Below are 20,964 nucleotides of genomic sequence, written 5' to 3' on the forward strand. Positions count from 1 at the left end.
ACAGCATTCAAAGTAAGGCTGAGTGTGCACTCGTACAATGGAAAACAATGTACACCACCACAGGTCAGCAGTTCACACAGATAGTAATAAGCGAAAGGCTCAAGCAAACCCATACTCTGAGACAGTAAGGGGAAAACAGAAAGGTGAAGAAGAAGTGGCAACTCTTTGCTTCAATGTCAACATTTCTTTGTGGTTGTATGTCAGAATATCGAGGACAAAAATCGTAATTTCCAAAAATATTGTGGCAAAATTATCGACTAACAGAATATCCTGACGGTAATTATACATATATATATATCATGTGATCAAGGGCCTGTGGGCTCGAAACGCGTAATGGCTGTGCTTGTGAGCAGACAATAAACAGATTTTAAGCACAAAATTGTGGTCCGAGCTCCTACCTGCAGCGGTGAAACGAGTGCGAGAAGAGGAGTTGAAGTAATATATAGAAAAAAGTATAAATTTACTGCAGTCTACTTGCAAAGGCATTTTGGTGTACATGACATAGCACTTCTTTAGTGCTCTTTTATGCCTTCCTGCTTGCCTTTTTGAATTGACTCCAAACCATCTAAAATGGGAACAAAGTGGGGATGTTCTCACAATGTTCATTTACAGTTAGTACAAATAGAGAGGACTGTGCCCCCTATGCACTTTACTAATAGAGAGTTGGACACTTGGGAGATGATCCACAAAGACATGCAAGAGGACGTAAAAGAGTACTCCAATAGTACTACCTTCCGTACGCATAAATGCTTCTGCAAATCAACCCCAAAGTTCTGGTGTTCATATATATATATATTCACTGAAAAAACCATAGGTTTCACACATGTTATAGTTAGCGGAAATTTTACTGATAAAAAACCAGTGAAATTCCCCCGTTATAGTTAGCGCAGGCAACTATAACTCACGCGACCGCAATCCTCTGCTGATGCTAATACTGTATTTAGACACTTATTTGCCCATGTCTTCTTCCATACATTTTTAGCTATACATATATTACAAATATTTTTTTTTCATAAAGACACATATGTCATCAGCAGAAGATTGCAGTCGCGTGAGTTATAGTTGCCTGCGCTAACTATAACGGGGGAATTTCACTGGTTTTTTATCAGTAAAATTTCCGCTAACTATAACATGTGTGAAACCTATGGTTTTTTCAGTGAATTTGCAAGGTTTTTTAAATGCTAAGTTTTTTTCCCTTATAATAAGCCCTGTACATTTGGTGGCCTTCGGCCACCAAAAGCACAGGGGGTGGGGTAAGTGTGGATAGTGTTTTTTGCCCTTAACATAAGCCCTGTACATTTGGTGGCCTTCGGCCACCAAAAGCACAGGGGGTGGGGTAAGTGTGGATAGTGTTTTTTTTATTTTTATTTTTTTACCGTACGCTTACGGTAAGCGTACGGTAAGCGTACCCCGCGAAATTGCCGAAAAAAAAATAAAACCGTTTTTGCACTTGGGGGATGTTTGGGGACTCCCTCAACATGACTATGTGGGAGGGAGTTGTCAAAACAGCCCCTTTACATGTTTTTGGGCTTGATATTTTAAAAATCACTCTCAGTGCGAGAGACAAAATGGCGGCCGCCGCTTCCTGGTTTCGGCCGATTCGAATGTTTACTAAGATCTAAGAGCCAATCAGAATCGCGCTCGCGCACGCCACCGTACGCTTACCGTAAGCGTACGGTAAGCGTACCGTAAGCTGGCTCAGATATATATATATTGATTTAAAGGCTATTTTCTCAGAATCTACTGAACAGATTTACACCAAACCTACAAAAGGCACTTCCTTGACCTAGGGACTACCTCTCTGCCAAATTTTGAGTAATTCTGTTCAGCCGTTCGGGCTGTAGCTCGTTCTAAAGGTCCTATGGAAAAATGCATGGGAAAAACGCGTTTTGGGACCCCCCTTTTATCTCAGCCCCCGCTAGACGGATCCCCCCGAGACTTTCAGGGTAGGAGCGGAGCATAGCGCCCCACCTATTTTGAAAAATTTGCGAGGATTCGTCGACCGGCGCCAAAGTTATTCAAAATAGAATGTTGAGGTTTTCCTATGGAAACGTGGTCCTAACTATAACTACCTACTGGCTATCGCCAGTAGGTAATATATATGCAAAAAACAAGGTAGTCCCAATTGAGCAGCACTCGAAGAGACGACGGAGGTTACCAGCCTCAGTAACAGGTATGGGTAAAGTTCATGCAGCAGGTTGGTTGAAAGCAGCCTTGCGCGATGCCTGACGCGTTTCGCTGATTAGCTTTCTCAAAGGCTTTTGGCGGAAGGTAAACGTGCTGCGGTGCGCCTACTCCCTCATATATTGACCCGCAATGACACGCCCCTGGATGGGGCAGCTGCAATCAGACTGTGCTGTAGGCATTATGGGGGATGTAGTGCGATTTATTTTCACCTTAAAAATAGAGATGCACTTAATAACTGCTCAGGATAAAGTCCTCAGTGAACCCCCGCTACAGTGACCTGTCCTTAATCCTGCGCCGCTCCTCCGTATTAAGGCCAGTGTATCCGACCTCACGGCCCCCTTTGATCTGGGGTGGTGCTTCCTCGACGGCCGGGCCGCCGTCTTTAGATGCAAAAAACAAGGTAGTCCCAATTGAGCAGCACTCGAAGAGACGACGGAGGTTACCAGCCTCAGTAACAGGTATGGGCAAAGTTCATGCAGCAGGTTGGTTGAAAGCAGCCTTGCGCGATGCCTGACGCGTTTCGCTGATTAGCTTTCTCAAAGGCTTTTGGCGGAAGGTAAACGTGCTGCGGTGCGCCTACTCCCTCATATATTGACCCGCAATGACACGCCCCTGGATGGGGCAGCTGCAATCAGACTGTGCTGTAGGCATTATGGGGGATGTAGTGCGATTTATTTTCACCTTAAAAATAGAGATGCACTTAATAACTGCTCAGGATAAAGTCCTCAGTGAACCCCCGCTACAGTGACCTGTCCTTAATCCTGCGCCGCTCCTCCGTATTAAGGCCAGTGTATCCGACCTCACGGCCCCCTTTGATCTGGGGTGGTGCTTCCTCGACGGCCGGGCCGCCGTCTTTAGATGCAAAAAACAAGGTAGTCCCAATTGAGCAGCACTCGAAGAGACGACGGAGGTTACCAGCCTCAGTAACAGGTATGGGCAAAGTTCATGCAGCAGGTTGGTTGAAAGCAGCCCTGCGCGATGCCTGACGCGTTTCGCTGATTAGCTTTCTCAAAGGCTTTTGGCGGAAGGTAAACGTGCTGCGGTGCGCCTACTCCCTCATATATTGACCCGCAATGACACGCCCCTGGATGGGGCAGCTGCAATCAGACTGTGCTGTAGGCATTATGGGGGATGTAGTGCTGCATGAACTTTGCCCATACCTGTAACTGAGGCTGGTAACCTCCGTCGTCTCTTCGAGTGCTGCTCAATTGGGACTACCTTGTTTTTTGCATCTTAAGACGGCGGCCCGGCCGTCGAGGAAGCACCCCCCCAGATCAAAGGGGGCCGTGAGGTCGGATACACTGGCCTTAATACGGAGGAGCGGCGCAGGATTAAGGACAGGTCACTGTAGCGGGGGTTCACTGAGGACTTTATCCTGAGCAGTTATTAAGTGCATTTCTATTTTAAAGGTGAAAACAAATCGCACTACATCCCCCAGAATGCCTACAGCACAGTCTGATTGCAGCTGCCCCATCCAGGGGCGTGTCATTGTGGGTCAACATATGAGGGAGTAGGCGCACCGCAGCACGTTTACCTTCCGCCAAAAGCCTTTGAGAAAGCTAATCAGCGAAACGCGTCAGGCATCGCGCAAGGCTGCTTTCAACCAACCTGCTGCATGAACTTTGCCCATACCTGTAACTGAGGCTGGTAACCTCCGTCGTCTCTTCGAGTGCTGCTCAATTGGGACTACCTTGTTTTTTGCATCTTAAGACGGCGGCCCGGCCGTCGAGGAAGCACCACCCCAGATCAAAGGGGGCCGTGAGGTCGGATACACTGGCCTTAATACGGAGGAGCGGCGCAGGATTAAGGACAGGTCACTGTAGCGGGGGTTCACTGAGGACTTTATCCTGAGCAGTTATTAAGTGCATTTCTATTTTAAAGGTGAAAATAAATCGCACTACATCCCCCAGAATGCCTACAGCACAGTCTGATTGCAGCTGCCCCATCCAGGGGCGTGTCATTGTGGGTCAACATATGAGGGAGTAGGCGCACCGCAGCACGTTTACCTTCCGCCAAAAGCCTTTGAGAAAGCTAATCAGCGAAACGCGTCAGGCATCGCGCAAGGCTGCTTTCAACCAACCTGCTGCATGAACTTTGCCCATACCTGTAACTGAGGCTGGTAACCTCCGTCGTCTCTTCGAGTGCTGCTCAATTGGGACTACCTTGTTTTTTGCATCTTAAGACGGCGGCCCGGCCGTCGAGGAAGCACCACCCCAGATCAAAGGGGGCCGTGAGGTCGGATACACTGGCCTTAATACGGAGGAGCGGCGCAGGATTAAGGACAGGTCACTGTAGCGGGGGTTCACTGAGGACTTTATCCTGAGCAGTTATTAAGTGCATTTCTATTTTAAAGGTGAAAATAAATCGCACTACATCCCCCAGAATGCCTACAGCACAGTCTGATTGCAGCTGCCCCATCCAGGGGCGTGTCATTGTGGGTCAACATATGAGGGAGTAGGCGCACCGCAGCACGTTTACCTTCCGCCAAAAGCCTTTGAGAAAGCTAATCAGCGAAACGCGTCAGGCATCGCGCAAGGCTGCTTTTAACCAACCTGCTGCATGAACTTTGCCCATACCTGTAACTGAGGCTGGTAACCTCCGTCGTCTCTTCGAGTGCTGCTCAATTGGGACTACCTTGTTTTTTGCATCTTAAGACGGCGGCCCGGCCGTCGAGGAAGCACCACCCCAGATCAAAGGGGGCCGTGAGGTCGGATACACTGGCCTTAATACGGAGGAGCGGCGCAGGATTAAGGACAGGTCACTGTAGCGGGGGTTCACTGAGGACTTTATCCTGAGCAGTTATTAAGTGCATTTCTATTTTAAAGGTGAAAATAAATCGCACTACATCCCCCAGAATGCCTACAGCACAGTCTGATTGCAGCTGCCCCATCCAGGGGCGTGTCATTGTGGGTCAACATATGAGGGAGTAGGCGCACCGCAGCACGTTTACCTTCCGCCAAAAGCCTTTGAGAAAGCTAATCAGCGAAACGCGTCAGGCATCGCGCAAGGCTGCTTTCAACCAACCTGATGCATGAACTTTGCCCATACCTGTAACTGAGGCTGGTAACCTCCGTCGTCTCTTCGAGTGCTGCTCAATTGGGACTACCTTGTTTTTTGCATATATATATATATATATATATATATATATATATATATATATATATATATATATATATATATATATATATATATATATATATATATATATATATATATATATATATATATATATATATATATATATATCTACATCTAGATATACATCTACACCTACATCAATATCTAAATATATGTAGTCCCCTCCCCTTAGCGCCAAAGCTGAAATCAGCTGCAGTGCGCCACAGAGACACCTTTGGGCCATGGTGCAAGGGTGTCTCCGTGAGTCTAGCGTAGCTTTGTACTGGAAGGGTTCCCTTCCAGTAAAAATACAATGCATAAACTAACTTCACCCTTTTCCAACTATTTATATGTGCTGTAAAGTGCAGCACATGTACAAGCTCGGAAAAGGAAGGATACATTAAAGCATTTTTCCTTTCTTGTGCCTACTTTAAAAGGTCACAGTTTTCTAATGCTAAACCCTCTCTACTTTGTTTAGTAAATTGGGTTTAGCGGCAGCAACCTTGGGTGGTTGCATGGGGACAACCATTCTCGGCCCATGGTACACCCCATTGGTGCTAAGTGATGCAAAGCAGCGCTATGCACTGCTTTGCATTACTTTTACACTATTTCCAGCGCTAAACAAATTTAGTACTGGAAAGTAAATCCAAAAAAATAGATTTTGCGCTGATTTCCATCACTATTGTCATGCAAACATGGCAGAAAATCTTAGTAAATCTACACCCTGAGTGTTTAGTTTGATCACTCTGTTTGTAAGCCTTCGTCCCCAGAAGATTTGTTCTGCATTTGTGTGATGACACCAGCTAAACCCTTATCACTGATTGGTAAAAGTAATTGGGATTTTTTCGGCTTCAGCTTAACTAAAGAATTGGAAGTCTTTGAGTAACTTACTGAGCGGGCCTAACCACCACACATACTTCCCCAGAGTACACAAATCAAAAATGTGGAGAGGCAGGATGGAATATCCATGGAAACCTCAAGGGTAAACTCAAGTCTATAACAGAAAAACACACCTAGCTTTAGAGATAACCTGCTCAGAGTTTCAAAATTCCCAACACTTTTCTATTTAATAAAAAAAAAAAAGAAAAAAGTATAGACCGAGTGGCCAATTAGTACCCCATATTACGATTTGTCCAAAGGAATTGACTTGTATTTGAAAATGATAAGTTATTTTACAGAAGGGTACACCCTGTGATCCCATCTTCCCCAAACATTTCAGATGCCTCCGCCCAGATGCTACCACTTCTTCAACAGTGTATCCATCCGCGCACCGCAATCGGAGCACTACATTCACCTGGTCTCATTTTCTGTTAACACGAGAGAGACACAGGTTTACAATTTTCATGTATGTACTCAAATGGTGGAGATACCCTGTGTAACTACCCTCGTAAAGGCAGTAAAGTCTCCTACTAGAATTACCAAGTGCCACTGAGTGAAAAAAACTACGGGGCAGATTTATAATAACTGGCGCATCTCTGCATATCAGCAGGGATGCGCCAGTTATTGTGTGTCACGGCTCCGCCACCATGGATGCGCCGCATTTACAATGCGGCGCACCATGGGGCAAAAACGGACACATGCGTGAAGCATCTGTGCCGTAAATGCAACGCATTGCTGGAGCTGCGTCGCAAGCGCGACGCAGCTCCAGCAAGGCTCTGGGGTGCCCTATGTTTACAATGCTGCGTCAATCCTTGCGCCTGCTTCAAGCAGGCGCTGGGTTTTGACGCAGCATGGACTCAAAAGTGACTGAGTGAAATCTTGTAGATCTCCCAGATGCGTCACGTTGTAAATACCCCGCAGCATGGCGCTGGTTTTGCGCCACGTCACAAAAGTGACGCAACAGTGGCATAAAAGAGGCGCAAGGGGCTTGTAAATCTGCCCTTATGTTGTGAAATCGCCACAGAATACTACGTTCATATTAATCTACTGTAAACGTTTTTTTATTTACTGCTATAAAAAATTATCCACTTCAGCATATAATAGACTGCAAGCAAAAAATGAAAATACAGAAACGGTCAGATTCAGATACTTACTGAAAATACCAGAAAAATAAAGGGATTTTATTATGTGGTCAGGTGTAAACATTTGATCGATCGGTTGAATGAAATTCTCGAAAGGGCACAGAGGTCAAGAAAAACAGACTTCAGATATATACAATTTAATGCCCTATCCAAATAACAGCTGAGCAAAAATGTTGAAAAAGTATGGGAATAAAAAAGGCTCAACATGGACATTGCAAATACAAGAATGAGTAGGAGAACGGCCCAACTACCAAAATGAAAATGCCAACAAAAAAACCAAGAGGCTTGTAGAGGTCAGGTATCTTAAAATGTGTGGCTAAGTGAGCTTGTCATTAATCTGGATAAAAAAAGGCAAAGATACATTGTAATCAAAACCACACATCATTAGCTACCCAAACAACAGAGAATCGAAGTAGGATATTTGTGTTACTTGTGTGACTGTTAACCAGGGTCACTCAATCAGTTTGTTGATTTTTGTTATGGAAATCACACCTGTGCTTAAACATTTTCCCAATAATACAATCTTATTAATACAGACCTTTGTATAATCACCAGCAAGGAATCCTTGCTCGAATCCACTGTACATTGTCAAGGGGATAAGGAGTATCTGACGAATATCTCCCAGCTGCCTGAAGGTGGCTAATACTGTAGTCATTACTGGCTGTTCACTTTCTTCTTTGCTCTTGCCTTCTTCGACATCTATCTGGTCCAAAAATATAGCAATAAGAGCCACAGCCAGTACTCCACTGCCTGCAGGGAGGAATCAACAGGACGTCAGAAAGGTCGACAGGTGTAAGAATAGAAATCAGTTTAAATTGGCATTCAGGACACAGATCATACTTGTATTGGTGTTTCAATGTCTTCACAAGCATGTTTCCACACATCCTATTTCTCAATGCATTTGAAAGGATATTTCCCTTTAAAAAGTGATTATCATTGCCAATTTTGGATCTTTTATTGACAGGCTGATAACTCGTGTCCAGTTCAGTCAGAAGTCTCATGTCTTTTGATAAAATGAAAAGAAAGAGTTTCTTGAGTAAAACATGCCCATTAATTGGAATCGCCTACAAGCAAACTTAAGGCACAACCTTAACAAGGTCTAATTTCCAGAATATTCTTTATTACGCCTTTTTATCTTTTTTATATTAACTGCTAATTCTTTTAACTGTAAAGAGCGCCACTGCCAAGGCAGCCGGGTCCTCACTATATAGTATCTTAAATAAATGTGTTTGCAGTAAATTTAACACCGGCTTAGGCCCATGCTTACCAAGTTTTAACTCTGAGTTATTGACATGTGTAGAAGGAATTTAGTTTGAGGTGAGTTACTGCGGGCCCATCTAAACAACTCCTTTGAATTGTTAAAGAAATATACAGGTGTTGAAGTTCACCTCAATTTGTTACTTGAGAAGCGTGTTTGTGTCATAAAGAACCAGTAGCAGTTGTCTGTCCATTTTGTTGTGAAGTTATTGCCCCTATACCACATTTTCCATATTTATAATGGCCACCTTTTGTCAGACAATATTCTTTAATGGTGTATAGCACCATTTGGCTTGTGGTAAATCCATAAGACTGTTAGACTGTTCCCCAAGGGAAGCAACAAGTATCTCACAGCCTCAAGTATTTGCATTTTAAGCAGCACAAAAGTATCCTCCAGAGACACAGTGTAATCACTTTGTGCCTTAATAAGTCTTACTATCTCTCCAGCACTGACTCTCTCTTTCCTAAACACTGTGAGGCAAAGTTACAATATTTTGTCATAGGGCAGCACCCCAAGCCTTCTAGCTGTGCTGCCCAACATCAAAAGAAAAGGTTAGGAATGCACCGTATCTACAAGATAAGACACATTCCTGTCCTTTCTGCCAGCGCCGGCGCGCAAACTTCAGCCGAGCGCTTACGCAGGCATCCATGCACCATGGAAGAAGGGTGTCTGTGTTGTTGGCATGATTGTTTTTGAGTAGGAAGGGACACCTTCCTGCACAAAAACAATCAAAGGAGGCTTCTTCCTCGTTTTGTGTGTGCTGCAAATTTCAGCACACGTGAACAGAGGAAAGAACTCCTGGTATGTTGTAAATCTGGAGCAGTGTTAATTAAGATCCTTGGGTGTTGCATGGGAACACCCACATCAACACCCATGGAATGCCCCTTCCACGTAGAGCAAGGCATTGCCTTACTATATATTTACAAGGCCATGTAAAGCCATGTAGGGTGGCTTTGCGTGGTCTTGTAAATATGGACAGGCACACTGCGCCTCCGGAGCGTGACAAAAGTGACACTGCAGTGGCGTAAAAGTGATGCAGGGGCATTGAAAATATGCCCCTGTGTCTTCCTTCTGCGCCTTGATCAGACTGATCATCTCTCCACCACAGACTCTCCTTTCCCTAGACCCAGTTTCCTCACTCTGCTGCTTAGTCAGCCTAGCCAACTTCCCAGAGCTGACTGCCTATCCCCAAAGAGAGAACCAAGACGCAAATGGCACTGGTATGGCATTTATTTATATTTTCCATTATTCTTTTGTTTTTTTCTTCATGATTTAGCACAGTAGATCATGCCTTTGCATAACTTCTGGCCCCTCCAGTCACTTCTTAAAGGCCTAACTGCAAATCTTGAAAATGTTGCAAAGTACTTTTGTAGCCAAAGGTGGTAATGGGAACAGGAGACAGGCAGGTATGTGTAGAGACGTTTATTCAAAAAGTAGATCACTAGTAAGAGACAAACGACAAGTAGGTAGATCGGTACAATGCAGGTAGGAGACCCACCATAAGCTAAATGTTACTCGCTCCATCGCCAGGCAGCTTCTGCCAGATTCCAGCTGACACATATGGACCACTGGACTGGAATTGCACGCCCTCATTGGTGGTGAGGATCAGAGCGCAGAAAGAAGGCCATAGTCGCACTCTGACCACATATGCACTGAACACATCACTGTTCTGTTTTGGAAGACTATTTCCATATCAGGATGGATAATGGCTTTGGATTTCTTACTTTTCTTTTGGCAAGGAGGAAGAAACACTGTTTCCTGAGGTTCTTGGAAGACTTTCTGCTCGGGACAGAACTGGGCTGGGGGGTGTAAATAGTCACACCTAATGCCGGTCTGCAAATCAAGGTTTTTACAAGGATTTTTCCATCAAGAACCAGTTATCATGAACTTTAACTGATTGCTTGATTTATTGATTGGATAACAGCAATTGAACCAATCATAGCTCCCATCTGAGTTTGTTGGCGATGCCCATATAAATACTGGATAACCAAAGACATTAGTCAAATTATCTCTTGATAACATGTTCTGGGAATTGGTAGAATGCCAATAGGTAACAACTTCAAGATAGATGGGTCTTGAATTAAAGCGGAGTAATCTCCATGGGTGATGAGATTATCTTTTGCCACCTTCAGGAAAGTTTTATACTTACCACGTAAATCACAAGCAGGTGAGCACAGGCACATTTTAGAGATCTGATAGGCTTGGGCCAGGCCACACAAACACTGAAAACATACACTAGATTTTAGGCCTACACAGAGCTAATGTAGTCAATGGCTTGCAGCTGTGACATGAGCTCTAATCCCTATACTAACTGATAGATTTTGAGATCTTAGCCCTTATCAGTCATTAAAAATTCGCTGGTCGCCTAGCTTTGAGCTATGAGGGAATCAAAGGGCCTCTGGGTCGACAGAAAATCGCAAGCCCGGCTGTGAGATATGATACCCAAGAACTGGCCCAATGCTCCCACAACCTTTTCTTGACTGCATCTCCAATGATCCTGCAGCCCCCTGCCCCAATCAGGAATTCTGCTTTTCTCTGCTTATGCAATGGGGTTGGAAAATGCATATTGTAGATTGGAAATTTTTAATTTTAAGACAGCATCCTATTACCTGCAGTCTGACTCTAAAACAGCTTCTGAGGGTCTCAGAGAGGTGAATGGCAATGGATTCTAAAAACAATTGTGGTTGAAGTGTTAAATCCGGAGGATAATTCAAGTATGGACTTTCCTGCGCTATATGGAGAGTGCAGTGGAGGAATATTTACGTCCAAATTGAGCAAATGCTCTCAAAATGAAGACATTTCGGTAACCTTCCCAAGGAAAATTCGATGCTAAGTCACTGATTCGAAGATGGGTGTTAGATTGCAATCCCCATGACAGTAAAGGTAGGGTAACTTCCTCCGCATGGCTAATTTTGTCACTAGGACTTCCTTACAGGGGAAACGCAACACTGCTGCATGATGGTAGTAATTCCTTCTTCGAAGAGGGGTATATATATCATCACAAACTGAGATTAGTACTTGTGCTGTTGATTGCGGGTTTTTAGGACTAGATCTCATGTTTTGGCACCAGGGGCGGTATTACGGTAAATCCACGCTTTCATTGTTTACGGGTGGTGGAGTGAGCTAAAGAATGATGATGGATTAAACCCAGATCAGTTGACTCGAGAGGAGTGTTTGATTAGCTCAAACGCTCCATCCATCATCCCCTTTGGTATAGCTTCATTGTTTACGCCGGTGCACCTTCAAGAAGGTGGGTCTGGCGTAAACAATGAAAATGCACCCTATTACTATGTTCTGCCTCCAGGGCACCACCTTTTAGGTGGTGCACTGTTAATGTGCCTTATAAGAGAGTCTTTGACTCTGGGCCCATGTCTGTAATAGGGCGCAGAGGCAAAGGGATTCCCTCATTTGCAAGGGGCATGCCCCCATTCTAATGAGGGAACACCCCCTCAAGAGTGCTATCAATATTACAGAAATCTTCTATAATACCAAAGTGCCTTGGGGGCGCAAAGCGGGCACAAAACCCATTGCTCCCTAGTGGCATTTTATGTAGTACGGCCCCTGGACTTATTTCCATCATCAGACTTTGACTCAGAGTACGTGAGAGAAAGGCAGAAAAGGGAGAAAGAAGGAGCAAGAGAAAAACAGGAAAACAGTGACAAAGGGATAAAGCAGGGATAAAATGAATATATAGAGATGGGAAGAGTAGTGTGGTGGAAGAAAGAGGCATGAGGTGGAATCAAGTGTAGGCATTCAGCAGTGCTGGCTGCGGGCTCCTAAGAAAAACGTTTGCATCTCTTTGTTGTGCTTTGAAAAGATGTCTGAAAGCTGTTCCATGTTGGTCTCCAGAGTTTAATAAATTAATAATCCTCATTGGTTAGTCGCTAAAATCTCCTGAACTCAGTTTCTGTACTGCTGTGTGTTACCTTTTTCTCATTCCTCTTCTGCTGCATGACTGGACTTGGTGGGAAGGACCTGTCCCCAGTGCTTGAAATGGAAACATCGAAGTGCAGGTACTCTGTAGCAGAGTACCTGCTTGTTTCTGAGAAGTGCCGGTACTCTCCAATTGAAAGTATTACATCACTTTTGAAAAGTGCCGGTACTCTCCCTCTCAAAATAAAAAAGTGCCAGTACTCTGTACTGGGCAGTCCCCATTTAAAGCGCTGCTTTTACCCACGACAGAGCCTTAAACTATATTCAAATGCACCAAACAAACCACCGTTGCAGCTTTGCTATTTGTTTCTCCTAGTAACGTTTTTTTATCCTTTTTTAATCTAGTTAATGGAGTAAACCGTGTATTTCTGCGTGAAATGAAGCACTTACCAGTGTAAATACCAAACAGAGTGTAGATCAGGGTATCTGTTGGCCCTGTATCATTTCCAGCCGCCACTACTGGACCCGGGCAATCATCTGCTCCACAATTTGTGTAGTTTGAATTCTGAGGACCACCTATAGAAATGCAAAGGAAAGCAAAACAATGCAGTTAGGGTAATTTATTTATATTCCTGTGAAATAATCAGTGCAATATCCTTCTAAGGAAATCTAAGGGGGCAGATTGCATCGGTTGCAATTTTGCACTGACATTTCTGTATTAGTTTGATTGCACTAAGGCAGGTACAATTTTTCATTGACATTTGTGCCATCTAACAAGGACATAAACAACGGGCCTCATTTATGAGGCTCTGCCGGCACTATTGCGCTGCCGGAACGTCACTTTTTTGACGTTCCGGTGGCGCAATGTGCCACTGGCATATTTATAAGGCCACGTGAAGCCACGTTACTTGGCTTTTCATGGCTTGAAAGGGGCGTTCCATGGGTGTTGCTGGGGGCATTCAAAATAACATCCATGGCTTTTTCACACTGCCCCAGATTTACGAGAAATCATAAGTCTCAGGCAGCGCCAAAAACGTACGCCTCCTCAGGGGAGGCATAAGGGAGGCACAATGAGGAGAAATATCTTTATTTCTCCTTGTTTTTCCCCTTTCTATGTGTGTTGCACACATAGTTAGAGGAAAGCACCTCTTGTGATTCTTTTTGTGCAGGAAGGTTTCCCTTCCTGCACAAAAATAATCATCCCCACAACGCAGGCACCCTTGCACCATGGTGCAAAGGTGCCTGCGTTGGCACACAGCAGCCAATTATAGGCCAGTGCAGGGGAAAAGGACAGGAATGCGCCACATCTAATAGATACGGCGTAGTCCTGACCTTTTCTTTTGCCGTAGGACAGCACAGCAGCAAAGCCTGCTGTTGCCCTACAGCCAAAAAAACATAAAGGAGGCCCAACATTTTCAACTGATTGGTCAGTCCAGATTTTAGAGCAATATTGCAGTATAACTGTTTTGGTATTTCAGAACTCTGATGCAAATTGTCACTGATGCATTTATGTCATCCTGACTATTACTTTCTAGTGAAAGATTTCAAATCTCTTATAGTGAAAAGCTGGGTTTACATTCGCAAGTAACTTTACTGAGTTTCTTAGTTAAAAGAAAAAGCCACAGAGGGCAAGATTCATGCAGGTTTTGGGTGACAAGGCAGAAAGAGTAGCCTGGAAATATTAAAGTCTTAGATTTTCTGGAGTGCTATTTATGCAAGTAGGGTTATGGACTTCGTGGAAAATTCTGCATAAGTAAATTATGGGGGAAAGTGCTTTTGCACTTTTTCACTTCTTTTTCCAATGAGAAAATATTTTGACGAGGAGAGAACCCTTCCTTGACACCTCATTGAATTACAGGAGTGTACTTCCTCCTTTCTAGCCCCTAAATCAGCCGAGCCTGGCTGGAAGGCCTCTGAAGGGTAGCTCAGCGTCCCAGTGACCCAGTGAATAAAACACACATGCACGCGCACACACACACACACACACACACACACACACACACACACACACACACACACACACATACCTATTATTATGAGTACCGGCCATTGATCGCAATTACTATTCTAACTCCACTCGTGCTTTGAAAGTAGGGAAGGTTATAGAGCAGATCGAGGCAAATCTAGCTGCGCTTTAAGGGCATATGTACAAGGAGTTAACGCCGCCTTAATGTCAATTTTTTTTACGTTATGGAAGCTTTTATTTATCGCTGTATTTACAAGTTGCCGCTAACCGCAGTTAGCAGCAGTTTTCCGGCGTAAACGCAAATTTTTAGGATTGCCACTTCTGTTAGCGGAACTTAACGAAAATGAGATGCAAGATAGGCATTCCCGTGCAAAATCTGCTGCTAACCCCACTTCGCAATATTTACAAGGAATTCCTTGTATGGTGCAAAATCAAAAAAAACTCCTCTAACTCTAGTTAGAAGCAGTTTTTTAAGACCAGAAAATAGCTGGTCTTAAAAATGGTGCAAACGCTTTGTGACTCATTTCAGAAGGTTTTGGTGCCGGACAGTGCTGCAAGGAATGTAGCTGCGCTGCCCTGCAACAAAACTACTGGCCAGGAATGCGCACCATCAATAAGATAGGGCGCATTCCTAGGCCTCATTCATGAAAAGTGTTGCATCCCTGCGACAAAACAGAGCTGCAACACTTTTCAATGCGCCCTTCTTGAGACACCATGGATGCGCTGTATTCACTGTACAGCGCTCCATGTTGCAATTAATGACAGATAAGTGTGGAATCCTAACAAATCTATCAGCATTAAACTCACGCATTGCTGCAGTTGTGTCATAAGCATGATGCAACTCCAGCAATGCATGTGGCCAGCCTATTCCTTTGGCACTGCGGCAGCCTTACGCCTGCCATGAGGTAGGCGTAAGGTACTGATGCAGTGGCGTCCTACAATTGTTGCAGTGAAATCTGATGGATTTCACTGCGCCACTCCCATGAGGCTTTGTTGCGTGGAAACACCCACCCTGCATACATCATACCTAATGCAGGTATAATGTGGCACAGGGCTTCACAAGGTCACGCATATGCCTAGATGCTTCACTTTGCAAATAGGGCGCAACGTGGTGCAAGAATCATGCTGCAAGTACGTCAAGAAAATGACGCAACTGTCAGAAGGGGCTCATGAATAAACCCCCTTTCTTTTTCCCCTACGTTTGCGCACAATGGCTACCATGCGCCAACACAGGCACCCTTGTGCCATGGTGCAAGAGTGACTGGGTTGTGGAGTTGATTGATATTGTGGCTCCATCTTTTCTCGAGATGTCTGCAGGTGGGGCTGGACTAGTGGAGGGCAGGAGTGAACTAGTTGGCCTTCTTGGAGTGTTGTTTTCATGGTCTTTTCTTGAGGGGTGCCAGGGTGTCGGTGCACTTGGAGATCCATAGGTGGAGGTAGAGCACTACTGTGTTGGCGTCCGTAAACGTTGGCAGAGTGGTGGTGCTGAGGGAGTTGACAGGAAGTTCTTCATTGACCTTGGTCCAGCATCTACAGGCAGTGGGCCCGTAGATGAGCGTGCTGCAGAGGGTGGTGTTGGGGTTGGTCCAGATCTGGAAGTGGAAGTGTTCCATGGTCACCGTCGGGTCATTAGAGTGTGTGGTCAGACGGAGTGTGCTTTTTTTACAGAATGGCTATGCCTCCTCCTGGGTGCTCGGGGTGGTCTGTGCGGGTGAATTTGTAGCCGTCGTGGATGGTGATGGGGATGTGTCCGGTCCGGACCAGAGGTTGGTCCAGGTTTCCGTGAAGCGTGAAGAAGGCAATTTCTAAAGAGGTGGCATAGAGGATGTCACAGATTTCTGTTGCATGTTTGTGGAGGGACCGCATGTTGAGGAGGATGCAGTTGAGCCGGTCGGCTGCACTGTTGGTCGGTTGGGTGGCAGGAGGTGCTGGTGTGATGATGTGGCAGGAGGTGCATTTGCAGTTTCGACAGGCGCAGGGTGCAAGAGATCTCTACAGTGTTGCTAGATGGCAGGCAGTGTTTCGTCCATGGGGGGATGGCGAGAAGGGTGCTGGCGTCCTAGCGGTCCTTGGTGCTGGGCGTGGTCCAGGGGCAGATGGATGTAGATGGACTTGCCTTTGGTGCACCAGTTGTATGCCCGCTGTGCACTGCCACACAGCAGCGGCCATTAAGTAGCGCTGCGGGGAGACTGAACAGCTGGGAGGCAGGAAACGTGGGAAAGGACAAATGGAGGGGGCAGGGACGCGGGGAAAGCGGGGGTTGTAAATATATATTTTATAATTCTTACTTCAAGGCCGGGTCCTGCATCTTCTGTGCTCCTGCTCTCCTGAGTCTGCTTCCAGGAACAGGAAGCAGGCAGCCAGGCTCCCTCCCCTAAGCAAATCACAATGCTGCAATGCGGCGTTGTGATTGTTCTTGAGCACCGTGACAAAGCGTTCAGTCAGGGGCTGGAGGGGTGGGCATGTACACCATGCAGGCTGTAATGCAGCCTGCATTTCAAACAGGGAAGTGTGCATGACTGCTTTGGGTGGCCTGAGAGGGCCGACCAAACAGTCATTGTGCACTTGAATAGGCATACCACTCCGCCCCTGCCCTGTTCCGTGAGTAGAGCAGCCCCACCCACCCTCCTGCCCGCAAAGGAAGCATAGCATGAGTACATCAGAAAGTTATCATCATGTTATGTTTCCTCTTCTTGCACTGCTTGAAAGCAGTGGGGTGACGCTCTGCCGCCATAGCCTCTTTGGGCATCCAGTTGCAGCGCTCCCGCCACACAAGTTTCAGCACAGCTCAGGGGCCTCACCCTGCACAGCGTCCGGCCAGCGCAACATCCTCCGGCCTGTGATGCAGAGAGGTGCGGCCCACCATTGGTAATCTCTTCCGTGCATCCAGGTGTAATGGTGGCGCATGGTATGTGATGCAGACCTCCCTACGTTGGTGCGCAGGAGTGCCTCTAAGGTTCACAGCCTCACCAACGGTCATCTCACACAGGTCAGCAACGTGTCTCCATGCGACCTGGCAGACTTTACCACCAGGTAAGGGCGATCGTTGACGCCTCAATGTCTACTGCCATGGCCCAGCTACTCCACAGCACCTCTGCATCCCACTCCGGGTTCCAGACGCAGATCCAGCGTGGCCTCCAGACCCTTGGGACTGTTCACGCTTTCAAAGTTTTGGATGCCATGGTGTTGCAAGGAGTGCGCAATGGTAAGTGATGCATAACTAGTTTTGCCCAGCGATGCGCCTCTTTTCATGATTGTAGCCCTGAATTTCCTCTTCACCTGGGACTGTGGCTGGTAATCGTGGCTGTTGGCGGGGTTTGGGGGGGGGGGTTGTTGATCTGTGCTGCGCTTGGCCCTGGCTGCTCCATTCTGCAATTCATTGGTTTTGTTTCCTATTTTTCATTGGCGGTGGACTTATGGGCTATTTTTGCCTCTAGAGTCAAAAAAAGTCATGTTAGGCTGACTAACGTGAGTTTTTTTTCCACTAATAGGCCTGTCGTCCGTTTTCGCCCACTAACGTCAGAATTTGTATCGCCTTCACGCTAGTGTTAGCAGCAGTTTTCACAGCGGCAACCTGACACTACCGCCATGTAGCGACATATTGTAAATACATCGCTAACAGGGCGATAGTTTTTGGCGATAGGCCATGTTAAGAAAACTGCCACTAACTAGCATTAGCGGCAGTTCTTGTACAAATACACCTTAGTTTTTTGATGCACTCGCTCCAAAGTACCTAAATACACTACTGCAACCGGTCCTAACAATGCACAAGTCCTCACAAAGATAGTTTATCATGTTTTGACAAGGTTAACCAACGTTGCGAAAACCAAGCCAGTCCCCACAGTGTGAATTACACATGCCCACACACACACACACATACACACATGCACGCACACATACACATACACTCTCTCTCTCTAATATTGTTTAGGACTGAACCACGAACAGTCTGTGTCACTTTTATATATTTTTATATATATCATTTGGCCTAGTCTGTTGAGTTGCGACCTGTCACTTATTCCTGCACTAAGATGGGTGACTCAGTGGTGAAACAATGCCACCCACAGACCCTGCAGTGCGCCCCCCCCCGAGTTCCATGGGGCCCCCTCCACACAGTACCCTGGCCAAAGAGTCTGGACGGCGGCCCCTCCATGTACTTTGTAGAGGGCCCCCCTCAAGTTTCGTTACGTCAGTGAGGTGGCTCACTACATCCCCTCAACGTTAGTTTGTGGCAGGAGCTTCTGCCTACTTGGCGGTGCATACAAACTCTCGCAGACATTGGCTGGGGGCCAGGTTGGGGTGCATATCATACTGTTGACTCCAGGCTGCTATGTGGGCCATTTCAGGCTAACTGAAGTCCTCCACAGTCAATGTTTTGGGCAGTGGCAGACCAGTCAATCAATCAGTCAATCAATCAGTGATTTTTTGAAGTGCACTATTCACATGTGAGGATCTCAAGGCGCTGGGCAGTGAAAATGGTTGACATGATGTTAGGTGCAGAGGCCTGTGGTGTTAAGTGTTGTGGGTCAGCTCCTCCTAACTACTTACTTCCATCAGTTCGTCCATACTGTTTATTACAGCAATTACTCTCTTCGCAATAACTCTCTTCGCTGGACTCTGTCAGGACATTAACCCTTTTGAACCAGGACTCGTTTTAATCCACAGTCTCTATGCCTCAGCAGGTCGATATCAGGGTGCCAAACACTCCTGTGACCGTCCATTGTAATTGCTCATTTGGTGTGCGAAATTTCCATCACTGGTGCCGGTCACAGATGTGGACCTGGCCACCGGGTACTAGGTTGGGTATCCTGGCTCGCCGGTGTCAGCTGACCTTGTGATTGGTCTCCTTTGTCTGTTTTGGGTGCTCTCTGGATCGAATAGTAGGGTCAGCCTTAACAGGCTCATCAGAATGGTATCGCAGCCAGCCCTTCCAAGTATCACGACCAAAGTAAACACCTTGTTGTGCAGTGAGGAGTGTTTTGGTATGTCTATAAGAACTGGAGGAGGCTTGCTTCCTGATCCGAGTCCTCATTGATGACAATGCGAATGGCCTTATTCAGGGTGTGTGTGAAGCGCTCAATGTCACCATTGGCCTGTGGCCTCTAAGGTGTGATCTACAGGTGATGGATTCCTAGGAAATCCAGAAAGTTCCTGAACCTTGCCCCTTGAAAGGAAGGTCTGTTGTCAGTGTGTATTTCTTGAGTAAGTCCAAAAGTCATGAGACCTTCTAAAGGAGGGGGCAGACTCTGCTGAATACATGGACTACCACTGGGTACTTATAGTCCCCATTGACCATCACCATGGAGAAGTGCCCATCCAGAAAGCTTCCAAAATCCTAACTGACTTTGGTTCATGGTACTTCACACGTTGGGGCAGGCATGTTGGGTCCTTCAGTCATCTGATATGATGGACACTGTTTCACCAAGTTGTCAGTGGCGACATTGAATCCTGAAAACCACACCTGTTCTCATAGACTCACTTTTATTTTTGAGTCTCCTCGCTGCCCTTGGTGTGTCAACTCTTCTGCTTTCTGGTGCAGAGCCAATGGTATCAAGATTCTGTGCCCTCTCAGGAATAGCCCATCTGATGTCACACTCAGTTTGTTCCATACTCCCCATAGTTGGGATAACTGGTCCTTTTTTGCGGGAACCCACTTGTTGGCATCCTGCAGGAATGCCTTCCACGTTCCACCTTGGAGAGTGGCAATGAGATTATCGTCATGCAATGCTTAACATATATATCAGATTGTGAGAGTCTTAAGGAATGCACTCTGCCCCACCATCTACACATAGTCCTCGATTTCCAGTTCCTGGGACAGCAGACTGGCACCAAGGGTCACAGGGTGGTGAGATAAGAAATTAGGTGGGTTAATAGTCCACTGAGCTGGGTCTGGTGGCTCAGTGGACTAATGCATCCATTGCAGGGGCCTGTGTTCAACCTCATGGTCACAGGTTCAAATCCCGCCAGGTCCACTCAGCCTTTCATCCATCTGAGGTCAATAAAATGAGTACCATTGAGTTGGGTAACAATAAACATCTGTTATTCAGCGTCAAGAGACCCCATGGGGTAAACGTGCGCTTTACAAATACACATGTTATGTTATGTGACAGTGAACTAGTATTGCTGTAGCTGTAAGACCTACCTTTCAATATAAGGTGGTGGTTGTGGAGTGATGCCTCCGTAAATGGTTACTAGAGTTTTTTGATCTGTGGTTACCTTGAATTCCCCTTCACAGAGGTACAGATGGAAATGATTGCAACCCCATTTGATAGCCAGGGCTACCCTCTTGATTGGGGCGTACTGGGTCTCTGTCATGTGAGGCCTCTACGGCCAAAGGAAAGGGAGATCAAAAAACCAAACCACGGAGGCTATCTACAGTAGAGATCTAGAGGCTATGGGGCCTCAGGGGTGAGCTGGTCTCCAATTGCAGACTGTTACACACAAAAGAGCCACCGAGTTAAAAAACTATAAAGGTATTCAATCAGCACAAGAGGGAACACGGAATCCTCCCTTGACATACACCCACTGTGTATGCCAATCAT

At 46.0% G+C, this 20,964-nt stretch overlaps 1 protein-coding gene across 1 annotated transcript in view; it reads right to left on the minus strand.

Annotated features, from left to right (window-relative positions):
• The window catches only part of UNC93A (unc-93 homolog A), a 261,105-nt gene that overhangs the window by 58,978 nt on the left and 181,163 nt on the right, over window positions 1-20,964 (minus strand). Inside the window, exons 4-5 of the mRNA XM_085611371.1 lie at window positions 12,907-13,032; window positions 7,864-8,075 (exon numbers count right to left, since the gene is read on the minus strand). Coding sequence (XP_085467497.1) covers window positions 7,864-8,075; window positions 12,907-13,032 — 338 coding nt within the window. The remainder of the gene's footprint in view (window positions 1-7,863; window positions 8,076-12,906; window positions 13,033-20,964) is intronic.

Source organism: Triturus cristatus, chromosome 6 (genome assembly GCF_964204655.1).
Source record: "Triturus cristatus chromosome 6, aTriCri1.1, whole genome shotgun sequence".
NCBI classification, from domain to species: Eukaryota; Metazoa; Chordata; class Amphibia; order Caudata; family Salamandridae; genus Triturus; species Triturus cristatus.